Source organism: Balaenoptera ricei, chromosome 6, assembly GCF_028023285.1.
Source record: "Balaenoptera ricei isolate mBalRic1 chromosome 6, mBalRic1.hap2, whole genome shotgun sequence".
NCBI classification, from domain to species: domain Eukaryota; kingdom Metazoa; phylum Chordata; class Mammalia; order Artiodactyla; family Balaenopteridae; genus Balaenoptera; species Balaenoptera ricei.
Window position 1 is genome coordinate 70132997 of NC_082644.1, and position 22031 is coordinate 70155027.

At 45.2% G+C, this 22031-nt stretch overlaps 1 protein-coding gene across 5 annotated transcripts in view; it reads right to left on the reverse strand.

The window, feature by feature from the left end:
• Positions 1-21789, reverse strand: part of SMARCA2 (SWI/SNF related, matrix associated, actin dependent regulator of chromatin, subfamily a, member 2) — a 176318-nt gene extending 154529 nt beyond the window's left edge. For 2 of the 5 annotated variants that reach the window (XM_059924827.1, XM_059924823.1), the window contains exons 1-3: positions 21669-21789; positions 7954-8214; positions 3582-3711 (exon numbers count right to left, since the gene is read on the reverse strand). In XM_059924827.1, coding sequence (XP_059780810.1) covers positions 3582-3711; positions 7954-8178 — 355 coding nt within the window. In that variant the 5' untranslated portion in view covers positions 8179-8214; positions 21669-21789. Of the gene's footprint in view, positions 1-3581; positions 3712-7953; positions 8215-19320; positions 19572-19928; positions 20088-20947; positions 21045-21668 lie in introns of those variants that run through there. The other 3 variants (XM_059924825.1, XM_059924826.1, XM_059924824.1) reach the window with 3 other exon arrangements.
• Positions 21790-22031: the final 242 nt, after the last annotated feature.

Below are 22031 nucleotides of genomic sequence, written 5' to 3' on the forward strand. Positions count from 1 at the left end.
CCTAGAATTTATAGGGGATGTTAATAGAATCATTCTATCACAGTATGACATTAAAAATGTGACAGTGTTTCAGCTAAAGAGAGAGAGATTTCTTTTTTTTTAATGACATGACTAGCATTTCATAAAACTTCAGGAAAATCAGAATCTAAATGATACAACATAACATATTTCCGTAATTATCTTTAGTTGAGAAAACAGTGAAGAAATTGCCTGAGAGTGAAATACCTTTGTCTGTAGGATGACTGTGTTGGTGCAGAATCTGCTCTTTTTTGAAATCTGGTTTGATTTGCTCATTTAAAAAAAAAGTAGTCAAAAACTGGCAGTTTTCCTTCCCTCATCTTCAAGGGCCATTATCTCCCTAGTTTCCCCTTGCCTCAGAGAGAGGCAATCACCTCTCTCCTTTTAATAAACTTGAATTTTTCAGTGCCAATTTTATATGAATTTTCTCTTCACACACACACACATACAAACATTAAATATTATTCACTTGCCTTTAAAGGCTTTTTCTAGCCAATGGACTAAAAATAAACAACGTTATCATTGGGACCATAACGTACACGATTCAGTATTTATTGAGGGAAATGGTTTTGCTTCTCAACCAATACCTTAAAATAACCTAATAGGTTGCTAGGTAGTTCAAGCTGGCAGTTTTCCGATCAATACCACACCTCTCTGTACCTGTGTGTTTATAAATGGCTTCCTGCGACAGGGTTTTTAAAGATATATGCTATTATGGAGTCTGAATTCTTTTTAGATAATTATATAGAATAAGACTGCATTATACCAATACTACTTTATTCAAAGGCATATTTTAAATAACTAATTCCCCAGCTTACACGGCACTTTACTATTTTAGCGGAAAATATTACGTGCTAGTTCTGAATCCATTTAACTTAATGCAGACTTCTGCATTCCAAAGTAATTATAACTTACTGAAATTATATAAAAATTAAGATCTATTTAAAAGTGTTGACTTTTGAATACATAAATTCACTTCTCTACCTACTTGAACAAAATTTACTAAATTTCCAGTTATGTGCTAGACATTGTGCCAAGTATTAGAGATTCCAGGAAAAATCATCATTTTAGAAGTTGAAGGAAGGAACTGAGCTATGAAAGAAGTTTTAAGATACATAAAAGTAAAAATGCTCACTTATAATTCACGCATTTCAAGTGTTTTCCTTTGGAGTCTTCCTAGGGCCCCACTACTAGAGGTACTGCAAAGCCAGGAGCAGACAGAGCAACCACCAGCTCTGAGAATCACTGAATATAACTCATCTATACCTCCCAGGTATTAAAATGAGATCTACATTAGCTCTGTGAACACACCTGGCTCTTTAGAATTTAAATGATAAACCTGGAAGTGTCGTCTTAATTCATTCTTAACACTGAATGGGTCAAATTCTTTTCTTCCTGTACCTCAAGAAGTCCCAATGATTCAGCCTGCTTTTCTAACATGGTCAAGATTTTACAAGTCATTTGCAAAACTTACGCCTGCCTGCCATCAAAATTCAGATCAGAGTCCAGGATCTTCAAAAACCTGCCCGAGTATTAGTAAAGATGCACTCCTATACCTCCATGACTTGCTTTTATATAAATATATATATATGTATTTAAAAGCAAATACAGGGCTTCCCTGGTGGCTCAGTGGTTAAGAATCCGCCTGCCAATGCAGGGGACATGGGTTCGATCCCTGGCCCGGGAAGATCCCACATGCCTGGGAGCAGCTAAGCCTGTGCGCCACAACTACTGAGCCTGCGCTCTAGAGCCTGTGCTCTGCAGCAAGAGAAGCCACGACAATGAGAAGCCCACGCACCACAAGAAGAGTAGCCCCTGCTTACCTCAACTAGAGAAAGCCCATGCGTGGCAATGAAGACCCAACACAGCCAAAAAAAATAAAAAAATAAAAAATAAAAGAAAATACATTTCTCTAAACCCTCACAGTCAAAAATCTTCCCTTGGGTTGATGGATGTCTGATCATGGATGGAGAAAAAAACTCACATACATTAAATTACAAAAAAGTATATACAACAACACATAAAGCATAAACTTTGAATTAGAATATCAACACATTAATTAGTGCTGGATTAATCATGCCCTTGGCATGTTGAAATGTCCATATAATGATTCTGAAAAGAGGTTACATTGCATCCAAAAGACTTTGAGATGTCTTTACTATTTTATTTATTTATTTGGCTGCATTGGGTCTCTGTTGCTGCTCGCGGCTTTGTCTAGTTGTGGCAAGCGGGAGCTACTCTTCGTTGCGGTACGCGGGCTTCTCATTGCAGTGGCTTCTCTTGGTGCGGAGCACGGGCTCAAGGAGCGTGGACTCATTAGTTGTGGCTCGCAGGCTCAGTAGTTGTGGCTCGCGGGCTCTAGAGTGCAGGCTCAGTAGTTGTGGCACACGGGCTTAGTTGCTCCGCGGCATGTGGGATCCTCTAGGACCAGAGCTCGAACCCGTGTCCCCTGCCTTGGCAGGCGGATTCTTAACCACTGCACCACCAGGGAAGCCCCTGAGGTATCTTTAATATGCCTTCAATAATGAGGAGAAAAGGCACCCAGGAGAAGAGAAATCTACCATATATTGATTTGGCCATTACTGTGGGTTGAACTGTGTCCTCTACAAAGAAATGTTGAAACCCTAACCCCTGGCACCTGTGAATGTGACCTTATTTGGAAATAGGATCTTTGCAGATGTAATCAAGTGAAGATGAGGTCACACTGGATTAGGGTAGACTCTAATCCAATGACTGGTGTCCTTATAGGAAGAGGGAACTCTGGACACACACACAGACACACAGGCAAAATGTCATGTGGAGAGCAAGACAGAGATTGGAATGACAGATCTACAAGCCAAGGAATGTCAAATATTGCTGGCAACCACCAGAAGCTAGAAAGAGGCAAAGAAGGATTCTTCCCTAAAAACTTCAGAGAGACCACAGCCCTGCTAATACCTTGATTTCAGACTTCTGGACTCCGGAACTTTGAGAGAATATATTGTTTTAAGCTACCCAGCTTGTGGTAATTTGTTACGGCAGCCCTAAGAGACTAAGAGAGCCACCCACCAGCAATGACAGGCTATTCCACTGCCAGAAAAAGCCACCTTACAAAGTAGGAGTGCACAATTCAAGGGACACGGGTGGCTCATCTTACCTTCACATCTATGCTGTTGCTGGGAGGCAGACCTGGAGTCTCCTTCTGGCCCTGTCACTTACCGGCTGTGCAAACTTAAGAAAACAAAGTAAATTCTCTGAGCTTTAGCCTCTCCATCTATGAAACTGGGGTAATATAATTTATCTCACAAGATCAGGGTAAAGATTCTGCATGAAGTACACAAAGTACTTTGCAGAGTGCTTGGACACACGGTGGCCAGTAAAACTACTAGGATTTTGCAAAGAAAATTGCCCACATCAACCATAAAGTTGTGTTGGCGGGGATAAGGGGAGATTTCTACAGGGAAAAGAAACCGGCTGGATTCCATCCTCCTTAAACACGTTCTCTGGAAGTCATAATTAAAATAACCAATAGGAAAGATGAAAGACTGTGGTATAGAGCCAAAATCAGGTATGTAGCCACAAACCTTGGCTGTGTTGGTCCATCGGACTCTGGGGAGGGCCCATTCCTGGGTGAGGTGGTCGCATAGCGGTGCCCTTCATGGATCCACAATGGATATCTTCCACAACCCCCTTGTCGTGCATACCATCAATGGGCTGAAACATTTACAGAATATCAGTTAGACGTCTCTTTCAGGCATAATATTTCTATCTGGTGTTTTAAGACCCCTTCCTAAAAAGTCTTCAAAATTGTGGCGCAATCATCTATTACCCATATGATAGTCATATATTTTGACATTTATTTTACATATGTTACTATTTACATAGATTTCATAGATGGGACAAAAAAATAAAATAAAAAAGACTACACCAATAGGATCAGCAAAACTACCTGTGAAGTCAAAAGTTAAGGCTTTAAACAGTTGAAATTTTTTTGGTCATGTCAAAACCTACAAATAAAAATGAAGCTCTGGGGGCTTCCCTGGTGGCGCAGTGGTTGAGAGTCTGCCTGCCAATGCAGGGGACACGGGTTCGAGCCCTGGTCTGGGAAGATCCCACGTGCCGCGGAGTGGCTGGGCCCGTGAGCCACAATTGCTGAGCCTGCACGTCTGGAGCCTGTGCTCCGCAACAAGAGAGGCCCACGCACCGCGATGAAGAGTGGCCTCCACTTGCCACAAGTAGAGAAAGCCCTCGCACAGAAACAAAGACCCAATACAGCCATAAAATAAATAAAATAATAAATACTTTAAAAAAAAAAAAAAGTAAACTCAGAACGATTTGCTTTAAAGCACCAGTCCCATATCCTTAAAAAAAAAAAAAAAAAAAGTTCTGTTCAGAAGGCAGACAAATATAAACTATTATTCCATACCCTCTTAAGTAAGTCCTGAAACCTGCCGTAGGTTGAAGCTAGTCCAAAGTCTGAATGAAGGAAGGAAGACTCTTTGAAACGTCTGTGATGATCTATTTTTTGGTAACTTTTTTTCATCAGAGGGGAAGGAACCATGGAAAGTTTAAAAGTTGAAACCATAAAGTTCCAAGGCAGTTGGGAAAAGAGGGACAGACAGGGTAGAGCGGTGAACGGGGGTAAAATACTGAACGGGAAAGAGGGTGAAACAGATGAAGCTATACTACAGAGGGAGGAAGACAGAAAAAGGTTAAAGGCAGAGTTTGGAAAAAAATAAAGAACACAGGGGCTGGAAATAGGACTTGAGGCCTTGTACACAACAGACACCCAATAAATAGCCATTGAATTGACACTAATCCAATCCAGAATTGGGCAATGGAGCATGTGTTTGAGAAAGGAAAAGTCTATTCCTCCCCAAACTGGAATAGCAATTTTCAAAACAGCCTGAAAGGAATATTTCCAGGAGTTTATAGAAACCAAATGACTTCAAGCAAAAAAGTATGAGTGTTTGCAGTTTTGGAGAAAGGAAAGTTAATTTCTGCAGAGTCAAAAGCATGCACTTGAAAAGAGGAGAAATTTACCATAAAGAGGATGTTCAGAAGAAAAATGGGAAGAATTTGGTATAAAGAGTGTCTCTGAGTCTGTTAAATAGTAATAATAGAGAGGAAATCAAAGCAACACAGCAGATGTATTTAGGCCACTTGTTTATTTATTTCCAGTAATGTTGAAAAGCAAAAAGCTGAAGCTCAGAGGGAGACAGAGGAGAAAGACAAGGAATAAAGCTGCCTATAAAAAGATTCTCAGAAAGTGAAGGCATCTGGTCAGCAGGTGTGAACTCCAGGCACTTCACCATGTCCTCACCCAGGGAATTATCTGAGGGACTGCGGGCTGAGAAAAAGCAGGATGAGAAAATGCAAAACTTGCAGAATGAGAGCAAAACAAAACAAAAAAGAGCTTGATGGGAGCAGAGAACAGGAGAAAATGTGACGAAGATGCTAGATAACAAACAGAAGGGATCAGAAGATACATTTATACATAAAAACAACCCAGGGCAAAAACATAACATTAACCCAATACACTCATGCATACGTTTAACTTTTAAATGCTTAAATAATAATAGAGGTGAGCTAAATATTTTCCTTCGTATCTTTCATTTTGGAGGTGAAACATCCTTAAACCCTTCTGAAATTATTTAACCCGCTTGGACTAAGGTTAACAAGTGACAGATCCGGTCTATAATACACCTCCCGAATTAATATGAACACAAGATGATTTAATGACTTCGATATGTCTATACGTTCATTATGTCTCCTAAAGAATGTGATATGGAAAACAAGTAACTTTATTCCGTTACATACCTGACAAGCTAAAAATGTGTTTAAAAGAAATCAAAAAAGCAGGGAGAGAACTTGGGGATATTATAGGGCTATCCATGATATGTTGTTAAATGAAAAAGATGTTGTTTCAGAGTAACTAACAGTGATGATATGATGCTATTATGGTAAAAGGAAACATTTTTTAAATCATACCTGAATATGCATACCTGTGCTTAGATGGTATTTTTACTGAAGATGGAGAAAAAAGTAAGGTATAAAAAGCATATACAATAAGCTGTTACTGGGGGTGAACCACTTCTTTTATTTATGTCAATATGGTTTTACTTTTCAAAATAAGCATATATTAATTTTCTGATTTGAAAATCATCAAATAACAAAATTTGCGAAAAATGAATCTTCCCTTCTGGGCTGCAATGCCTTACCTTAAAACTGACCTCCAGGGACTTCCCTGGTGGTGCAGTGGTTAAGAATCCGCCTGCCAATGCAGGGGACACAGTTCGAGCCCTGGTCTGGGAAGATCCCACGTGCCACGGAGCAACTAAGCCCGTGCACCGCAACTACTGAGCCTGTGCCTAGAGCCCGCAAGCCACAGCTACTGAAGCCTGTGCGCCTAGAGCCTGTGCTCCACAACAAGAGAAGCCGCCGCAACGAGAAGCCTGCGCATCGCAACGAAGAGTAGCCCCCGCTCACCGCAACTACAGACAGCCCGTGTGCAGCAACAAAGACCCACTGGAGCCAAAAATTAAAAAAAACAAAAACAGGGCTTCCCTGGTGGCGCAGTGGTTGAGAATCTGCCTGCTAACGCAGGGGACATGGGTTCGAGCCCTGATCTGGGAAGATCCCACATGCCGTGGAGCAACTGGGCCCGTGAGCCACAACTACTGAGCCTGCGCGTCTGGAGCCTGTGCTCCGCAACAAGAGAGGCCACGATAGTGAGAGGCCCGCACACCGCAATGAAGAGTGGCCCCCGCTTGCCGCAACTAGAGAAAGCCCTCACAGAAATGAAGACCCAACACAGCCAAAAATAAATAAATAAATAAATAAACAAAAACAAAAAAAACCAAACTGACCTCCAGTCCTACACAATTAAAGGGAAGACTTGCTCTTTTCTGTGGTAACCTTTCTGTTCCAAACCAGCCCTGTCCACCTGTGATGTCACTCGGAAAAGATGTAAAACCTCTACACATCTCTTCAGGCCTAACCTTCAGGTAATACACAATGGTCCCATAGATTTTCTTTGGCTACCGCTACCTCTCAAAGCAAATTGTCACAGAGGATCTTGTTTGCTTTCTCAAAAGGCCATTCTCTCTTCTTTGCATCTCCTGCAAAGGCGTAATGCCCAAGGCATACCGCTATGCTCATCTCAGCAGCAACAACCCGAATCTCATCAATGGAAGATTATTATAACCTTCATCCAGAAACAAACAACTGGCCCTGAGCTCTGCAAAATCAGAGCCCTCTTCCAAAACCAGAATAAAGCCACTTCACAGACAGAGAGCAAAGTGCATTTTTAGGAATTCCCTAAAAACTATTTTATTTCAATCAAAGCTTTTTTGAAAACAATCCTTTAGGAAAGGACTCATTTTCCTTTTACTCTTTGGGACCTACGGGATCTTTTTAGGGAAGAATAATTTTCAATACGTTCATTCATGGATGATATACAGTACTTAACATACATAGTTGGAAAAAAAGCAAGACTTATTCACTAATATACTTATTTGCCAAGCCAAAATAACCTGCAACCCACAATTCATAGGATCTGTCAGAACTGCATATTGTAGGACTTCCCTGGTGGTCCAGTGGTTAAGACACCATGCTTCCAATAATGCAAGAGGTTTGATCCCTGGTCAGGGAAGTTCCACATGCCACGTGGCATGGCCCAAAAAATAAAAAATAAAAAAAGAGAGAGAGGGAGAGCGAGCTGCATATTGTAGCTAACACTTTTTAAAAAGCCAAGATCAGATCTTCCTGACTGGTGCAACATCTGTAACAATAAAAGAGCCTTAGAATGTATGTTTTCAATAATGTACAAGATAAAAGAAAGACCTAGCTTGATTCTCTTGTAAACAATAGTAGAAAAAAGAGAGGGGGGTTATCAGTGATTATTAGCCATCCATGACTCAGAAGACAAGACTGGATGGGAGAATGAACTCTTACCTTATGCATTTGATGCATGCCTTCCTGCGGGAAGTCAGCAGACCCCATCGATGGCATAGGGTGTGAGACACTTGGAGGCCCAGGACTTGGCCCCATCATACTGTGGACGGAACCTGGGGATGGTCCAGGTCCTGGACTGGGCCCAAGAATTGGTCCAGGAGAGGGTCCCGGCCCTGGCGAAGGCCCTGGGTGGGGCATCGCACCAGGGTCTGTGGGCGTGGACATCTACTTCTCCTGACTCTGCCAGTCAGTACAGTGATACTGAGTTGGAAAGAAGAGAAAGGAATGTTTTAAACATGATGTTAAGATCAGAATAAAACAGTTGCTAGTATTAGACGGTGTCATTTCTGTAACAAACATCAAACAGAACTGCCCTGTCTAGCCCGGATGTTTGAGAGAGTGTGATATATATCCATCTGCCCTAGTCTTTATGAAGACCACTTATTTAAAATGATTCCCCGGAAAGATATAAATCATCTAAGATCCAAAAAAAGGCTCACTGGAGAAACTCAAATTTAAGACATAAGGAGAATTCTAAACAAGCTTAAAATTTATTACTGAAGTCAACAGATGCTCTCCATTACTTGGGCACCTTACAAGTCATTAACCCCCCAAAGCCATTAAAATATAAACCTCCTAAAGAAGTACCCAACCAAGACCCACTTGCATAAGTCAATAAGCATTCCAACTTCACAGAATTCTAGAGAGTTAAAAGGGGGAGAAAGTACAATTTCATAAATTGAGAACGAAAGGGAATCGCTAATCACGGGAGAAGAAGAGGTTAACGGGCGTCAGACAAATATGGGTTCACACAGCCGCGTGTGCAATGACGCACTGAGACTAAAATGCGATGGTACGTGTAAAACCAGAGCTCTGTGCCTGGCACAACAAGCAGCCTCTCTTACTGAGCATTACTCCCCGGCCCTGCCACCCCTACTCCAGCAGAAACGAACAGAAGGGCAGGTTAAGATGTGGTCCTCCCACCAGGGAATTAATCGAAGACCACGTGGACATTGGAGGGCAGGGGTTCATCCCAGGCCTCTCTGGGGTCCAAGACTCACAAGAGACATCAACCATGACTCCTGGATCGGGGCCCACCAGAGACGTGGTATGAAAATTCCGGTTCTCCAGCAAAGCGGTATTCCATCACCCATGTGCCAAGACTTCTTGGCATCCCCACCGGGGAACTGCCTCATGGGGTGGGTACGACTGAATCTTGGATATCAGCCAAAACGAGTAAATAAGCTGTTTTCTGAATTTTGATGGAGATGAATGATCCCAGGGTAGTCATGGTGATATATTATGTCATCTGGGGGCACACACCTGTACACACAAAACCTCTTCTGATGCCGAACTCACAGAATCCTAAGTGGACTTGCTTACCCACTGATTAGTGGCAGGGAAGAAATTAGACCATAGGGGCCCGGTCACCCACAGCAGGGCTCTTTCCATAGTGAAATGAGAGGTTAGAGGGAAAATTAAATGAAAAAAACAAAAAACCCACGTTACTTCCATTCTTAGCTAACTACCATCACCTCTCGAGGAATCTCTAGAATGTGAGGGCCATGAGGGTGAGGTCTTGCTCTTCTTCGCTCCTGTATCCCCAGCACCTCCAACCAGCATGGAGTAAGTGCTCAGAAAAGATCTGAATGAAGCGTAGACAAGGTTGCAAGGGCAAACTATTAATAGAATCAATTATTAAGAAATAAAAAAAATTAAGAGAGCAATCAGGGTTTGAGCTATGTTCAAACAAAGAAATCTTAAAAGTGGAGGCAAGAATTGGCCAATCTGATAAATGAATTAGGGCTGAAACAGGAAAGGATGAAAGGCTGCTTTGGAATGATTATAAGCAAGGGATCACTCAAACTGTTTTGCTGATACAAGATGGGACGAAGAGAACACAGTTCAAGTGATTTCTAAAACAACAGGGAAGCTTGGACAGTAAATTATAGCCTGAATTCACTAGAGAGCCAAATGTTATTATTTATTCTTTGTGATTAACAAAGCAGGCGGAAGTAACTTTTTTTTTTTTTTTTTTTTTTGCATTCTACCCCCTCACATATACACACCCCCACCCAGGTTCAGTCAGCATTTTAAATTTAGGAGGCTGACGTCAATTCAGGGGTACTACAAGTTAAAATGTTCTTTCATGTATATCAGCAAACTAATAAACCCCTTTATTTTTTAGTGAATAAAAGGAAATTGCCTACTTCCTGTTATGATTTACCTTGAAATTGGCTTCAATGGCTATGATGGCAAGATACCACAAGTTTGAACAATGAAGATACAAATGCTCAGTCAGCCTGCTAGTCCTACTTTTCATGTTGTATATTTTAATATCTATTATCCCAAAATACCAACGACTTTCTGTGCATATAATGACTTTCATCTGGGAGCCTCGTAGAATGTTGTAATTAATTGTATGCAGTCCCACAGAAACACTCATCATTTTTTGTTATAGGAAACTACTAAAAACTTCTTAGGGGGAGAACATATGAGACAGGAAATGGAAGAATATGGGCATAAAGAAGAATGTTAATATAGGAACGTGTTATATAGGAAACTTTTTCGTAAGAAGAGAACCTTTAGGAGCACGCACTTAATGAATGTGTCCGTGAAACGGCACAGATGAACAAACAAGAAGCCAGCTCAGAGAAACAGCACAGCTGAACAAAGGAGCAAACCTGCCCCATCCCGCACAGCTAAGGGATCTGGACTACCGCACAACTTGAACGTGACCCTCTGGCTTCTGACTGGGAGCCCAGAGACCTTGGGTTCTGCCCACCTCAGGACTGCCACCAACCCCGGGGTTCCCGGGCAAAGCGTGTTTTTTTTTCCTGGGGTTTCTCAGCTTCCTCTGGGCTTGGAATCGTAGCATCTCAAGGCTCCCTGCATCTGCCTATCCAGGACTTGCAGCATCTCCCGACTCCTCCAACCTTATGTGCGGGCGCGCTCATCAGTGAACCTCCAGGGCAGGACCCGGGCTGTCCCAGGATTCACGCCACGGCACCATCACCCAAGCGGACCAAAGAGGAGCACCTCTCAGAGACGAGGCCACAGTCCTGGCCTCCTATTCCTTCCTCTTCATTTCTGGTGGCAACTTCACGGTGCAGCTCCAAGACACAATTAAACTTTCCCACAGCGTAAAGCAATTCGGGGGTGTAAGTTACAAAGAGGTGCGAGTCTCCAGCAGAGGCGCAGGTCATTACTAAGTCCCTGTGGTTAAGGGTGAAAGTCCAGTATTGGCCAACTCAGCTTCCCCCTCACCCACCCTCCCGGTCTCCCTAGGAATCCAAACCCCTTTCTTTTCTCTTCCAGGCACCAATTAAGTGATGCAGATGGGGTGGTGACAGTGGGGACAGGCACAGGGCGGATGGGGGAGAGCCGATGGCTCCAGTAACCTTGAGAGGGCAGGAGTGCCAGGTCTCTCCGCAAGATAACACTCAAAATCTATTTTTATTTTGCGTTCGGGGGCGGGGCGGGGGAGTTTTACATTGTCACCAAAAAGAACGGCCTGTTCCATAATTACATGGCCAATATACGGAAGAAAACGTGTCTGTGTGTAAGGAGGTTAGGCACACAGACCTCCCCGTACCCCGGCACTGCCAGGCCTCTCTCCTCCCCTCAACGCTTCCCTCCACCTCACACCAGCACTCCCCGAGGGCCAGGCTGCTGTGTTCTTAGCCAAGAATTTTTCAGCAGTACACCCTGTCTTTTTTCGTCCTGACCCTGCCTTTACAACCGGGGAGTGCGTGCTTTTTAAAAATAAAAGTCGTTGGAACGTCCCACAACTCCAACCACTGCAGACATCCTCCCTCAGCCCGAATTCCCTGCCTCTCCCCTTTGCAGAAAGCCCCAGCACACCCATCTGCATATTAAAAGGAGTTCAACTTCATGGAATTTTAAGGGTCACCAGTCCAACCATGACAACCAGGACAGAACGTCTACCGTCCTGTCTCGCTCCAATCAGCTGAAAGATCCCCACACTTGCAGTTAAGACTTAAACACAACCCCATGTGCTTCGGAATCATTTCAGGGACTTGACTTGAGGACACATTTGGTCACGTCCCCATTTAAAAGCGGAGGGCAGGAAGAAGGGACCACAGAGCTTGCCCAAAGTCACATCTGTAAGTAGAGCTTTTTATCTCTTGACTCCCGGCCCAATACCGAGTCACGGCCCCATCAAGCAAGCCAGGCCATCCACCGGTGTGGAGAGCTGTCACTCAGGCTGAGCAATGACGCACAGGAGTGCGAAGCGGAGGATGCAGAAGCAAAGATGGAAACAATGGGAGATGTCGCGAGGACTGGGATTTGGCTGTGATCCTATGTTAATGTACGAAGGGACAGAGGAGTGAAGAAAAGCCCTCGAGAGAATATGAGGCAGAGACAATGTTATGAACTTAAGAGGTCGGTGATGTTTAATCAAAGATCCAGAGGACCTGTTTTACTCATCTATTCCGAACTGTCCTGGCTCTCCCCTGGGCACAAGGCATGGAGGATGTACAAAAATGACCAGAGGGCTTACCCAGGGCTCTGCAAGTCTGACAGGGAAACAGGACTTATCCATAAATAGCAGTGAGAAAAAATAAAATAAAAAAAAAGAACATGCAAGTTCCTGCAAGACCAGAAGGGGTATAGCTAGAGTGTCCACTGTAGTCACGGGCAGGAGAGAGGACTTACAGCTTGGAGGGCGGAAGCAAGAAAAGGGAATTAAGGGAGGCTTCGTGGAGAAGGTGGCATTTCTGCTAGGCCTTGCAGTAAAAATACATAATAAATAAATGTTTCCTAGCAACTTTTGTTTTCTAGTCACAGAAAGAGTTTAGGGGGAAGCACAACCACCTGCACTAGATAACACCTCAAATAACTCTTCACAAAACGTAATAAGGAAGCGTGGGGTAATCTTGGATCTCCAGCAGACCTTTATCTCTGCTGCATTTACAGAAAGACTTTGGGGTACAGGTCAAAGGTGGAATATGAGAAATAAAAGTTAGGCCCAGTTCACATCCCTAAGAATAACTGTTGTTTTAAAGTTTTCTGGCTGTTATGGAGAACGATTAAGGCTCAGGAGATAGTTAAGATAAGAGTTCTTTTTATGTCTGTTTGCTGATTCAGACTGTCTCCCCTGACCCTGAAGGTTTTCTCTGTAGCTTTCTCTATAAATGAATTGAGAATTCCCCCACAAGAAGTAGCAACATCTCTAGAACTGGAACACGAGTGCTGCTGTTCTTGATGGGGGAGTAGAGAGTAGGTAAGAACAGCAAGAAAGATAAAAGAAATAAATCTACCAGAAGTTCCTTTTTTAGAGGCCAAGGTTGTCTGGATAGGTGGTGAAATGTACCCAAAGCCCTCGTGCTTCTTGGTCTGAGACGTGAAACTTTAAACAGTGCACGGAATGATTTGTGCCACAGATAAAAACCACACTGTGCTTAGAGTGAACATTCTACGTGGCTGGCCTGAAACTCGAGAAAAGCATGGAAAACATCTTTCTCGTTGTCATTCCCGGCGGTTTACCATTCAAAGTCGAGGTTGTTTTAAAAAGCGGTTGGATGAAAAGTGTGCTGTGTTTGTTGGGCTTCTGCGAACTCCGCGTCGTTGAGTCAAGGAAAGGAATTAGGATTCGAGCTGCTGCCCTCACTTGGAATAAAAAGCCTTGGGACCGGAATAAAAAGCCTTGGGACCGTCCCTGGCCAGAGTCAGACCCGGCAGGGGCTCCAAGGCAGATCAGTGCAGGACAAGAGAGAAAACAAACTTCAGGGGCCAATTACAGCCCCGTGAGCCCCAGGCACTGCCTCAACAGGAACCTGGCTCTTGACATTATCACCCTAGACATACCGTGAGCTGCCTTCTCAGAAGAGTCTACCTGTGATGCAATTCCATGACCTCTTTGGTGAGGACAGCCAATGTTTCCACAAAGGAAAAATTCTTTTAAGCAGGGTGTTTACGAGAAAACCCAAAGTACTAGAAGCTCCTCAACAAAAAAGCACTCCGGCAGGGCATCCCTCTAACCCAAAATCCATGTCCACTGGTAGTTACAAAGGTAATCACAGACAACTATCACTTCTTAAATTCAGTTGAACCCAAACTGCTAGGTAATTGGTCAAAACCAAAACAGACAAACCAACAAAAACTAGTAGCAAAGCGTGACACCCTGAAATGTAATTCGTGTGTATTTACACGTACACCCATCCTTCCTAGGTTCTGTTAGGCCCCTTTGCAAGGCAACCTCATTTGGGATGCTGACAAGAATCAATGATAGCCACTTTCGTCTCTGTCTGCTAAGATAATTTTATTTACACACTAAACACGTAAGAGTCTGAAATACATACTGTAAGAACTTTTTCTGGCTGAGATGGCACACGTTGACTTAGCAGTAAAACTTGACCATTATATGCTGAATGAACCCCAGCAGACCAGTGAGATGCCCCACTTTCCCCGACTTTCACAGCAGCAACAAAAATTCAGGCATGAACCCTTCAAGTTCACTGCAATTAAAATGAATAATGGCCATTTACAGTGTTAATCTGCCATTAAAAAATAAATCACCACGTAGTTTGACCTCTGAATTTCAAGTTCTCTTTTACAAAACAGGCATAATAGTAGTCAGCTACCTCAATTTTGATATGAAGCAAATAAAGTATTACATATGAAAACACCTCGTGAGCCATCGTATAAAAATGTATGTTATCGCGAGGATCCTTCTAAAGCCTTCAATTCCCACCCTGGACTTGAATTCACAATCTGCTAGATTAATCTAACATACTTTTTGTTCATGAATTCCCTTGCTCCAAACTTCTGAGAGAAACCTCCAACACACGTTGGATAAAACATTCATGCTTTAGCCTGGAAATCAAGTCTTTCTACCTTCTCCAACTTTTATCTTTTGAAAATTCTTCCCAACTGGAACCTCTTGCCCTGGGCAACCAGGTCAAAATTGGTACATTGGTCTTCTCACAGTTTCTTTAGGCTCGGGCCCTGTGATCTCAGGACTTTCTCCTGATCTCATATGATCAGCACCCACCACCCCACCCCTGCCCTCCTCTGGCCACAATCGTCCTCCATCGAAGACTTTATCTACGCCATGCACTCAAGAGAGCTCATCCTGATCTCTCCCTGTATCAAGTGGTCTGTGCGGTTTACAATTTGCTATTCACACATGTTCAGGCATGTTCTTTATAAGACATAAATTCTCGATTGCAGATCATTCATTTTTTTACGGATTTATAGACTTTGCTTAATCGCATTTTAGTGCATGTAAGAATCCAGCACAACAGCAAACGGCAAAAGAGTTGCAAATATTTGCAAAGCTATTACATGCCCAGCTTTCCTCACGGACATTCAGTTTCCAAGTTCAATGACTTAACTCCCAGTAGGATGGTAAAAACTGGACAATACAACCTCAAGAAGGTAAAGAAACACAGTCATTCTAAACAAGAAAACACAATCCTAACACAAACTGATCGAGAACTTCCCTTGGACTTCTGTTAACCTGTAAGATAACATATCCCAATGCTTTTTGGTCAAAGATTTTCTTGCTGTTTTTAAGTAACTTTAATTCCACAATTCTGAATTCAGTTTAAACAAACAAACAAACAAACAAAAGAGAGAGGGGGGAGTTATATTTAATGGGTTTTAAACTTCAAATTTATTTCAACTTCTATGAATTCCATTCATCAATTTACAAAAGGGTCAGCCCATACTTCAATTAGGTCAGTTTCTAAAAAGTTTCTAAAATATTAGTGCTTGCAGAGAGGTAGATGATATATTGGCAGAAGACTGATGCTTAATGTATGTGGAACCTAGAAAAATGGTACAGATGAACCGGTTTGCAGGGCAGAAATTGAGACACAGATGTAGAGAACAAACGTATGGACACCAAGCGGGGAAAGCGGTGGGGGATGGTGGTGGTGTGATGAATTGGAAGATTGGGATTGACATGTATACACTGATGTGTATAAAATGGATGACTAATAAGAACCTGCTGTATAAAAATATAAATAAAATAAAATTCAAAAATTCAAAAAAAAAAAAAACGAAGACTGATGCTTATACACCACCTAAAATTACATAGAATACTGTTATCTTTTCAAAAATATAAAATTATACAGGCATATTCCTTGATGGTAACTGAATGTTCTGAAAGTCTTATATCTAATAAAACATTACAATTCATAGTCGGCTTCAGTTACATAATAATGTATCATGAAGTCCAGAAAGGCACCACTTATGTAAATATTTCAGTCAAAAATCCTGTATTTCATATCTAAAGCATCATTCCAAATGAGTGAATTATTTACTTATTCTCTCATAATTAAAATTAAATAATATTTATATCCAACAGTCAAAAGATTCAACTATTTAGCTCCTGAATTTCATCAGCTGTGTTATATGTTTTGCTAAAGTATAATTATTCAAGTATCTCTGACTGTATCTTTAAAATCTCTAATATATCTAAAACACTTTCAAAAAAAGTGCTATATTAATATGAGGGGAAAAAGTAATAATAAACAGTAATAAACTTGTAAAGTTTTCCAAACCCAGGTTGCAGGATCCCATTTAACTTGGTGATAAATATCTTAGGCAAATAAATATGCTATGTTTCAGAATGACTCTGGCAGAACTAAGTTTTAGAGTCCTATATTCCCTGGAAAATATAGTCATGATTTTCTATGTAGAAAAAATAAACACCCCAGGGCTTCCTAAATACTCTACCAAATAACCTACCACCACCTGTATTTTCTATTCCCAACTACTTATAGAATGATCCATGACTTTATTAACTGGCTAGAGATTAAAGTACCATAAACAAATGCTTCCAAAGATGACAGAAAATTCAGCATCCTCTATTGTTCAAAAACAAACTACAGGACACATGTAAGAAAAAGGAGCAACTGAGATGATCATTCCTTTATAGAAAAAAGTGACAAAAAAAAAATCAGAAGCAGCTCCCCAAAACGGCTTTTCACATCAGGGAAATTTTCTCATCTGTTCACCAGAAATACTGCAGAAGAAAAATGTGACTCATTTACGTAGAGTTTTCTAAGGCCACTCATGGTCAGCAACAAATTGTCCATGACTTCCCTTAAAATCATCTTGACCAGAAACAGTGTGAATCAAAACTTCTGGTGGCTAAATCAGGTCTGATCAACCCAGCCTCAGTATGCTAGTGCTGGGAAACACTCTTTAGCATTATATTTGTGACAGTTCAGTTGTTCTCATGGCACCATGTCAAGATGTCATAAATAGTGATTTATTATTTCTCTGGAGTATCGAAAAGCTGCTGACCTAGGAGAGTTTGACAAAGGCCTTGTTTACAAAGGAAGACTGCTAAAGGGAAAAAAAAGCCAACATGAAAACACTAGAGGATGGCACCACTTTTATAATATATGAAAGTCTTCTCTTTTATGGTCTTGTTCCAATACATAATAAGCCCTCAAACTGAAATGTCAAAATATTACCGGAATATAAGGGGTATCACGATGATCTCCTAGAAAAGCATGGTATGTGTGCTTTCATGCTCGCCTGTAAAATAACTTATCTTAAACTTAATCAAAGAAAAAAGGTTTCAATAATTATTTCTTCGCCAAAGTGGTCCTTTCTGCTTATAGTGTCAGAAATATTTTAAACAGAATCCAAACATTAACAATATGACAAGTGCAGAGGCACTTTTTTTTTTTGGTCAATTCCAAGCCTCAGGTGTTGGTCAAAGCACTTTTTAAGAAACTTGACGAGAAATGCTCAAAAACCACTTTAAAAAAAACGAACAAAAGAAAAGATCTAAGGCTGCTTTGAACACACGCTGGCGGTGAATATTTTCTGTGAAACCCCACAGGGCAGTCAGTCCCCGAGCTGGGATGTAACTGATGTCACTCAGGAGAGAAAAGCTGCATGTAAGGAAGCACCCCCTCACCTCTGCCAATTCTTCAAGGGTTCTGATACCCCAAACTCCTGATTTATTTTACAGTGTTCTTCAACAATATGGCTTCTCTCTTTAATGCCCCCAACAAGGTAGAGGGGCGGCTGTCTACAGGTTTGGTTTTTTATTTCAGGTCACATCCATAAATATCTTTTGTACCTAATAGGCATCTCCAAATCCCCTCTTTCCAGCAGCAAACATTCCAGTTGTCAGGGAGCTTAAAAAAAAAAGTCCAGGAGAATAAAAGGGCAATTAGATTCCTAAAAGAGAAAGTGTGTTCTATTTGCATAACAATGCACCAATTTGGATTCAAACCTGCCACACCTCTTCACACTTCACCAGTGAGCTAGAAGTAGGCTAGAAGCCTAGCAAGTCTAGTGTAGGCGAACAAGCCTGGGGTAGTGGTCCCCCAAAAAACTGGTGGAAAATATCACTGAAACATTTGAATGTGCACATATAAGTCTACACGCACATATAACACTGGGCATGGCTTTTATCTCAGTACAGCTCTCAGAGGTTTCTGAGTCTTACTTACATGGTTAGACAGGAATTTTCTTCCACTCAGTACTCAAGCAACAATCTTTCTGTTCCTACAAGCATTCTCTTCCAACAGCCAGGTGTAAATTAAAAAGTCCTTTGAAATGGAAGTTTAAATTTGAACTCTGCTATTGGTAACGCATAGACGTTAAAAATAACCACTCAGTGCGGTAGACAAACGTGTATCCTTAATGTCTTCCTTATGCTCTAACATCACACATAGTTAGGAGCACAGCCTACCCGATAACCAGGAGATAAGGATGACACCTCTCCGTAAAATACCGACCCGGGTCGCTTTGCTTTTTCAAAAGCACCAACCTCCGTCAGGTTAAGGAGGAGAAAAGAAAGAAAGGAAGAAAAGGGACAACCTTGCAAAACTCTCCAAAAAGTTATATAAACAAAGGAGGGGGGAAGCCCAGTATGGGCTTTGCACCCATGTGCTACTAAAGTTACATAACACCCGCTGCAGACATTAAAGAAGGAATGGATTCGGTACAACAGCCCCACTTCCCTCGACTCCCCAGCCTGTCTCCTGCTCTTAAAAAATCCAAACGCCTGGCAGGACCAAGTGGACGACTCTGAATATTTATTTTATTGTTGGAGTAAATACTGCGAGAGTTGGAGGCACGTGTAGGCCCGAAGTTTGCATGTGCAATGGCCCCAAGGCGCAGCGACTCCACTCCCCAGACCCGGAGAAGAACTGACAAGGGACAGCAGCCAGCAAGGCCTTCTTCTTCCCCTCGCGGTGCCTCCCGCTGGAAAGTTTTCCACGCGATCGACCGGAGGGTCGGGAGCCGGCTTCCCCCGCCTGCCTGACTTTGCAGGCACGGCGAGCCGGGAGACCGGAGTGGGCCGGCAGGGAAAGAGCTGGAAAGCTCTGCACAGGGCGGGCGGCGGCGGCGGCGCAGAATCCTTACCTGGGGGACACGGAACAAAAAGAGGCGCGGGGCTCGCCGAGCCTGCAGTGGCAGCGCGGCCGGCGGCCCGGAGCGGGTCTTCCCCGCCCGAGCCCTAGGCCGGCGCCAGAGTCCGCGGCCCGGCCCCGGCCGCCGCTGCCGCTTCCTCCCTCGCGCGCGTCATGTCACGGCGATCAAACATGTCTGTGTGCGCTTCGCTGCTGTGACTTCCTGATTCTCTGCCGCTCGCGCGCGCACACTCACACTCACAGCCAGCCACACGCACACGCCACCGCCCCCACCCCACCCCAGCCCCCGCCACCAAATCTCGCCTTGTCCTCCCCCGGCTCCCGGGCAGGGCGCGGGCAGGACCGGCTGCCCGCGCCGCTGCTCGCGACGCACCGGCCCCGGCGCGCACTCACGCACTCACACTCCCGCGCAGCCACACTCGCGCCGGCCCCGAGGGCGCCGAGACGCGAGCTGCGGGAGCTCGCCGCCCCCTCCCACCCTCCCTCCCTACTTAACCTCCCAGCCAAACTTTTTTTTTTTCTGCCTGATCCACTTCCAACTTCCCTCCGCCCGCCCCCCCCACCTCCACCCCCCAGCAGTCCGGCCAGCCCCGTGCTCACCAGGATCCGCTGCAAACTGCAACCCGGATAAAAATAATAATGCAATCCAGGCGGCGGAGGCGGGGGCGAGCGCGCAGACACTGGCGGGAGGCGATTTCCCCGCGTGTACCGGAAACCGGCCGAGCGCCGGGACCCGGGAGCGGGTGTCCCCCCGGAGCCCGCACCGCTGCGCCCCGCCCCGCGCGGTGCAACTGCGCCCAGGCTGCGAGGCCTCGGTGCGCGCCCGCAAACGGAGGGCGACTAGGGGCTGGCGCGCCGGACTGGTTATTTGGGGAAGTGCATCGCGACACCTTTGCAGATGGCATGGCCGTGTTTTGCAAAACAAACGGGGGAAGGGAAGACGGCTAGATGGAGGGGGGAAGCAGAGGAAGGAGTAAACCAGGTTGGGATGGGAATAAAGCAAACTCGAAAGCAAGGAGTGAGAAGGAAGGGGTGCGTGTCATCGTTGGGGGGAGGCTCCCTCCCGGTCACCCCGCCTCCCGCCCTCGCCAGCCTCCCCATTCCCTCCCCCCCGCAGCCCTTCCCCTTCTCCGGCGAACGCCACGGCCACAGCCCGGGTGCGCGCGGGTCCTGTTTGTGACAGTCAGGCAGAGAGGATTATCCGGATCATGGCCTCCCCGGCCCGCAGCCACGGTGGCTCCCCTAGCACCCGGATGATCGCGGGCGACCCACGCCCGCGGTTTCCGCAGCTCGAGCTAGGGGAAGACGCAAAGCAAAAGAAAACAAACCCGGGAAGGGGGAGGGCAGGGTAACTGAGCCCGGCAAGCACCTCCGACCTCCTTCTTCGGGACCTCCTCCCTCCCTCCCAGCAGTGCGGCCCGGGCCGGACACCCCGAACTTCAACACCCGAGCCCGCGCGGCCGCCAGGTACCAGGGGCAGGGACGTCCGCAGTGCCCCGGGCACAGCAGCCCCCCGCCCGGCAGCCCCTTTGCCTAAAGGCCTGCCTACCGGTCAGCGCCCCCATCCCCGCCCGAGGGAACGCGCGAAGTGGAGGTGACACCTCCGACGCCGCACGCACCGGCCCCGCGGCGTTGGCTGCCGCCGCTTCGGAGCGCCAGCTTCGGCTTCTCCCGCCGCGATCCGCTTGCGTCTCCGCAGCCGGAGCCCTTTAAACAAGTCCCCGGGAAGCGGGTGGCAGCCGCGTTCGTTGGCGCCCCGCCGCCAGCCCGGGCTCCTCGCCCTCCTCTCCCGCTCGCCTTCCAACTCTTCCGGGGAAGACTGCTCTGGAAGAACTGTCGCGTTTCCATCCTCCTTCCCGGTCCTCCTGCCAACCCCCCACCACCCTAGCTTTTATAGGAATGGGGGGATTGCAACCTTGCCGAGTGTGTGTGTGTGTTGCAACCTGGAGTTGGCAGCGCATCGCTGACTGCCTACCTAGGGTCAAGGCTGTGGTTTGTTGGGATGTTCCTCCCCTTGCCTCCTTGAAGTAGTCATTATTACTGTTATTATTAGAACAGCAAGGTTCTGTTGAAACTTTCCGGTTTCTCCCACCGCCTCGCGGGAGCTGCTGTTAGATCATTCCACCTGAGGCCGGCAGGGAGGAGGCGGGCTTTTTTTGTTGTAGCGATTGGCCCGCCTGTTTGTTTTGGTCTCCGTGCATGCACAATAAATAATAATTAGGATAATAATGAATAATCCCCGGCGAAGGCGGCGCGGTGCCGGAGGGGTTTGTGCCGCGGCTGCGGCCCGGAGGCCGGAGGGAGGGGAAAGAGGAGAAAGGAGTTGTAAGTTATATTTACCTTGTTCGCGAGGAGCGTGCTGGCTGAATCTCTTCCCTCTGTGAGTCACCCGGAGTACAGAAACAGAGGGAGAGAGGACTAGATTATGAATATGACTTCATTGATGACAGCCATCCCCTCCTCTTCCTAAACTCCGGCTCCGCCCCGCGTCCCACCCTCACCGCCTCCACGGGCGCCGGAAGAAGCGCCGCAGTTGGCCCCGTGCGCCGCTCTTCCCTGCCCGCCTGGGCGCGGGTTGGCGGGACGCGCATGTCACTCGCCCCGCTCAGCGACTCCCGAAGCTCGGAGGGGAGGAGGGGGCGGTGTGCAAGAATGTGGATCGAGACAGCTCTACTGTATGCGTGGATCCGTGTGTGTCTGCAA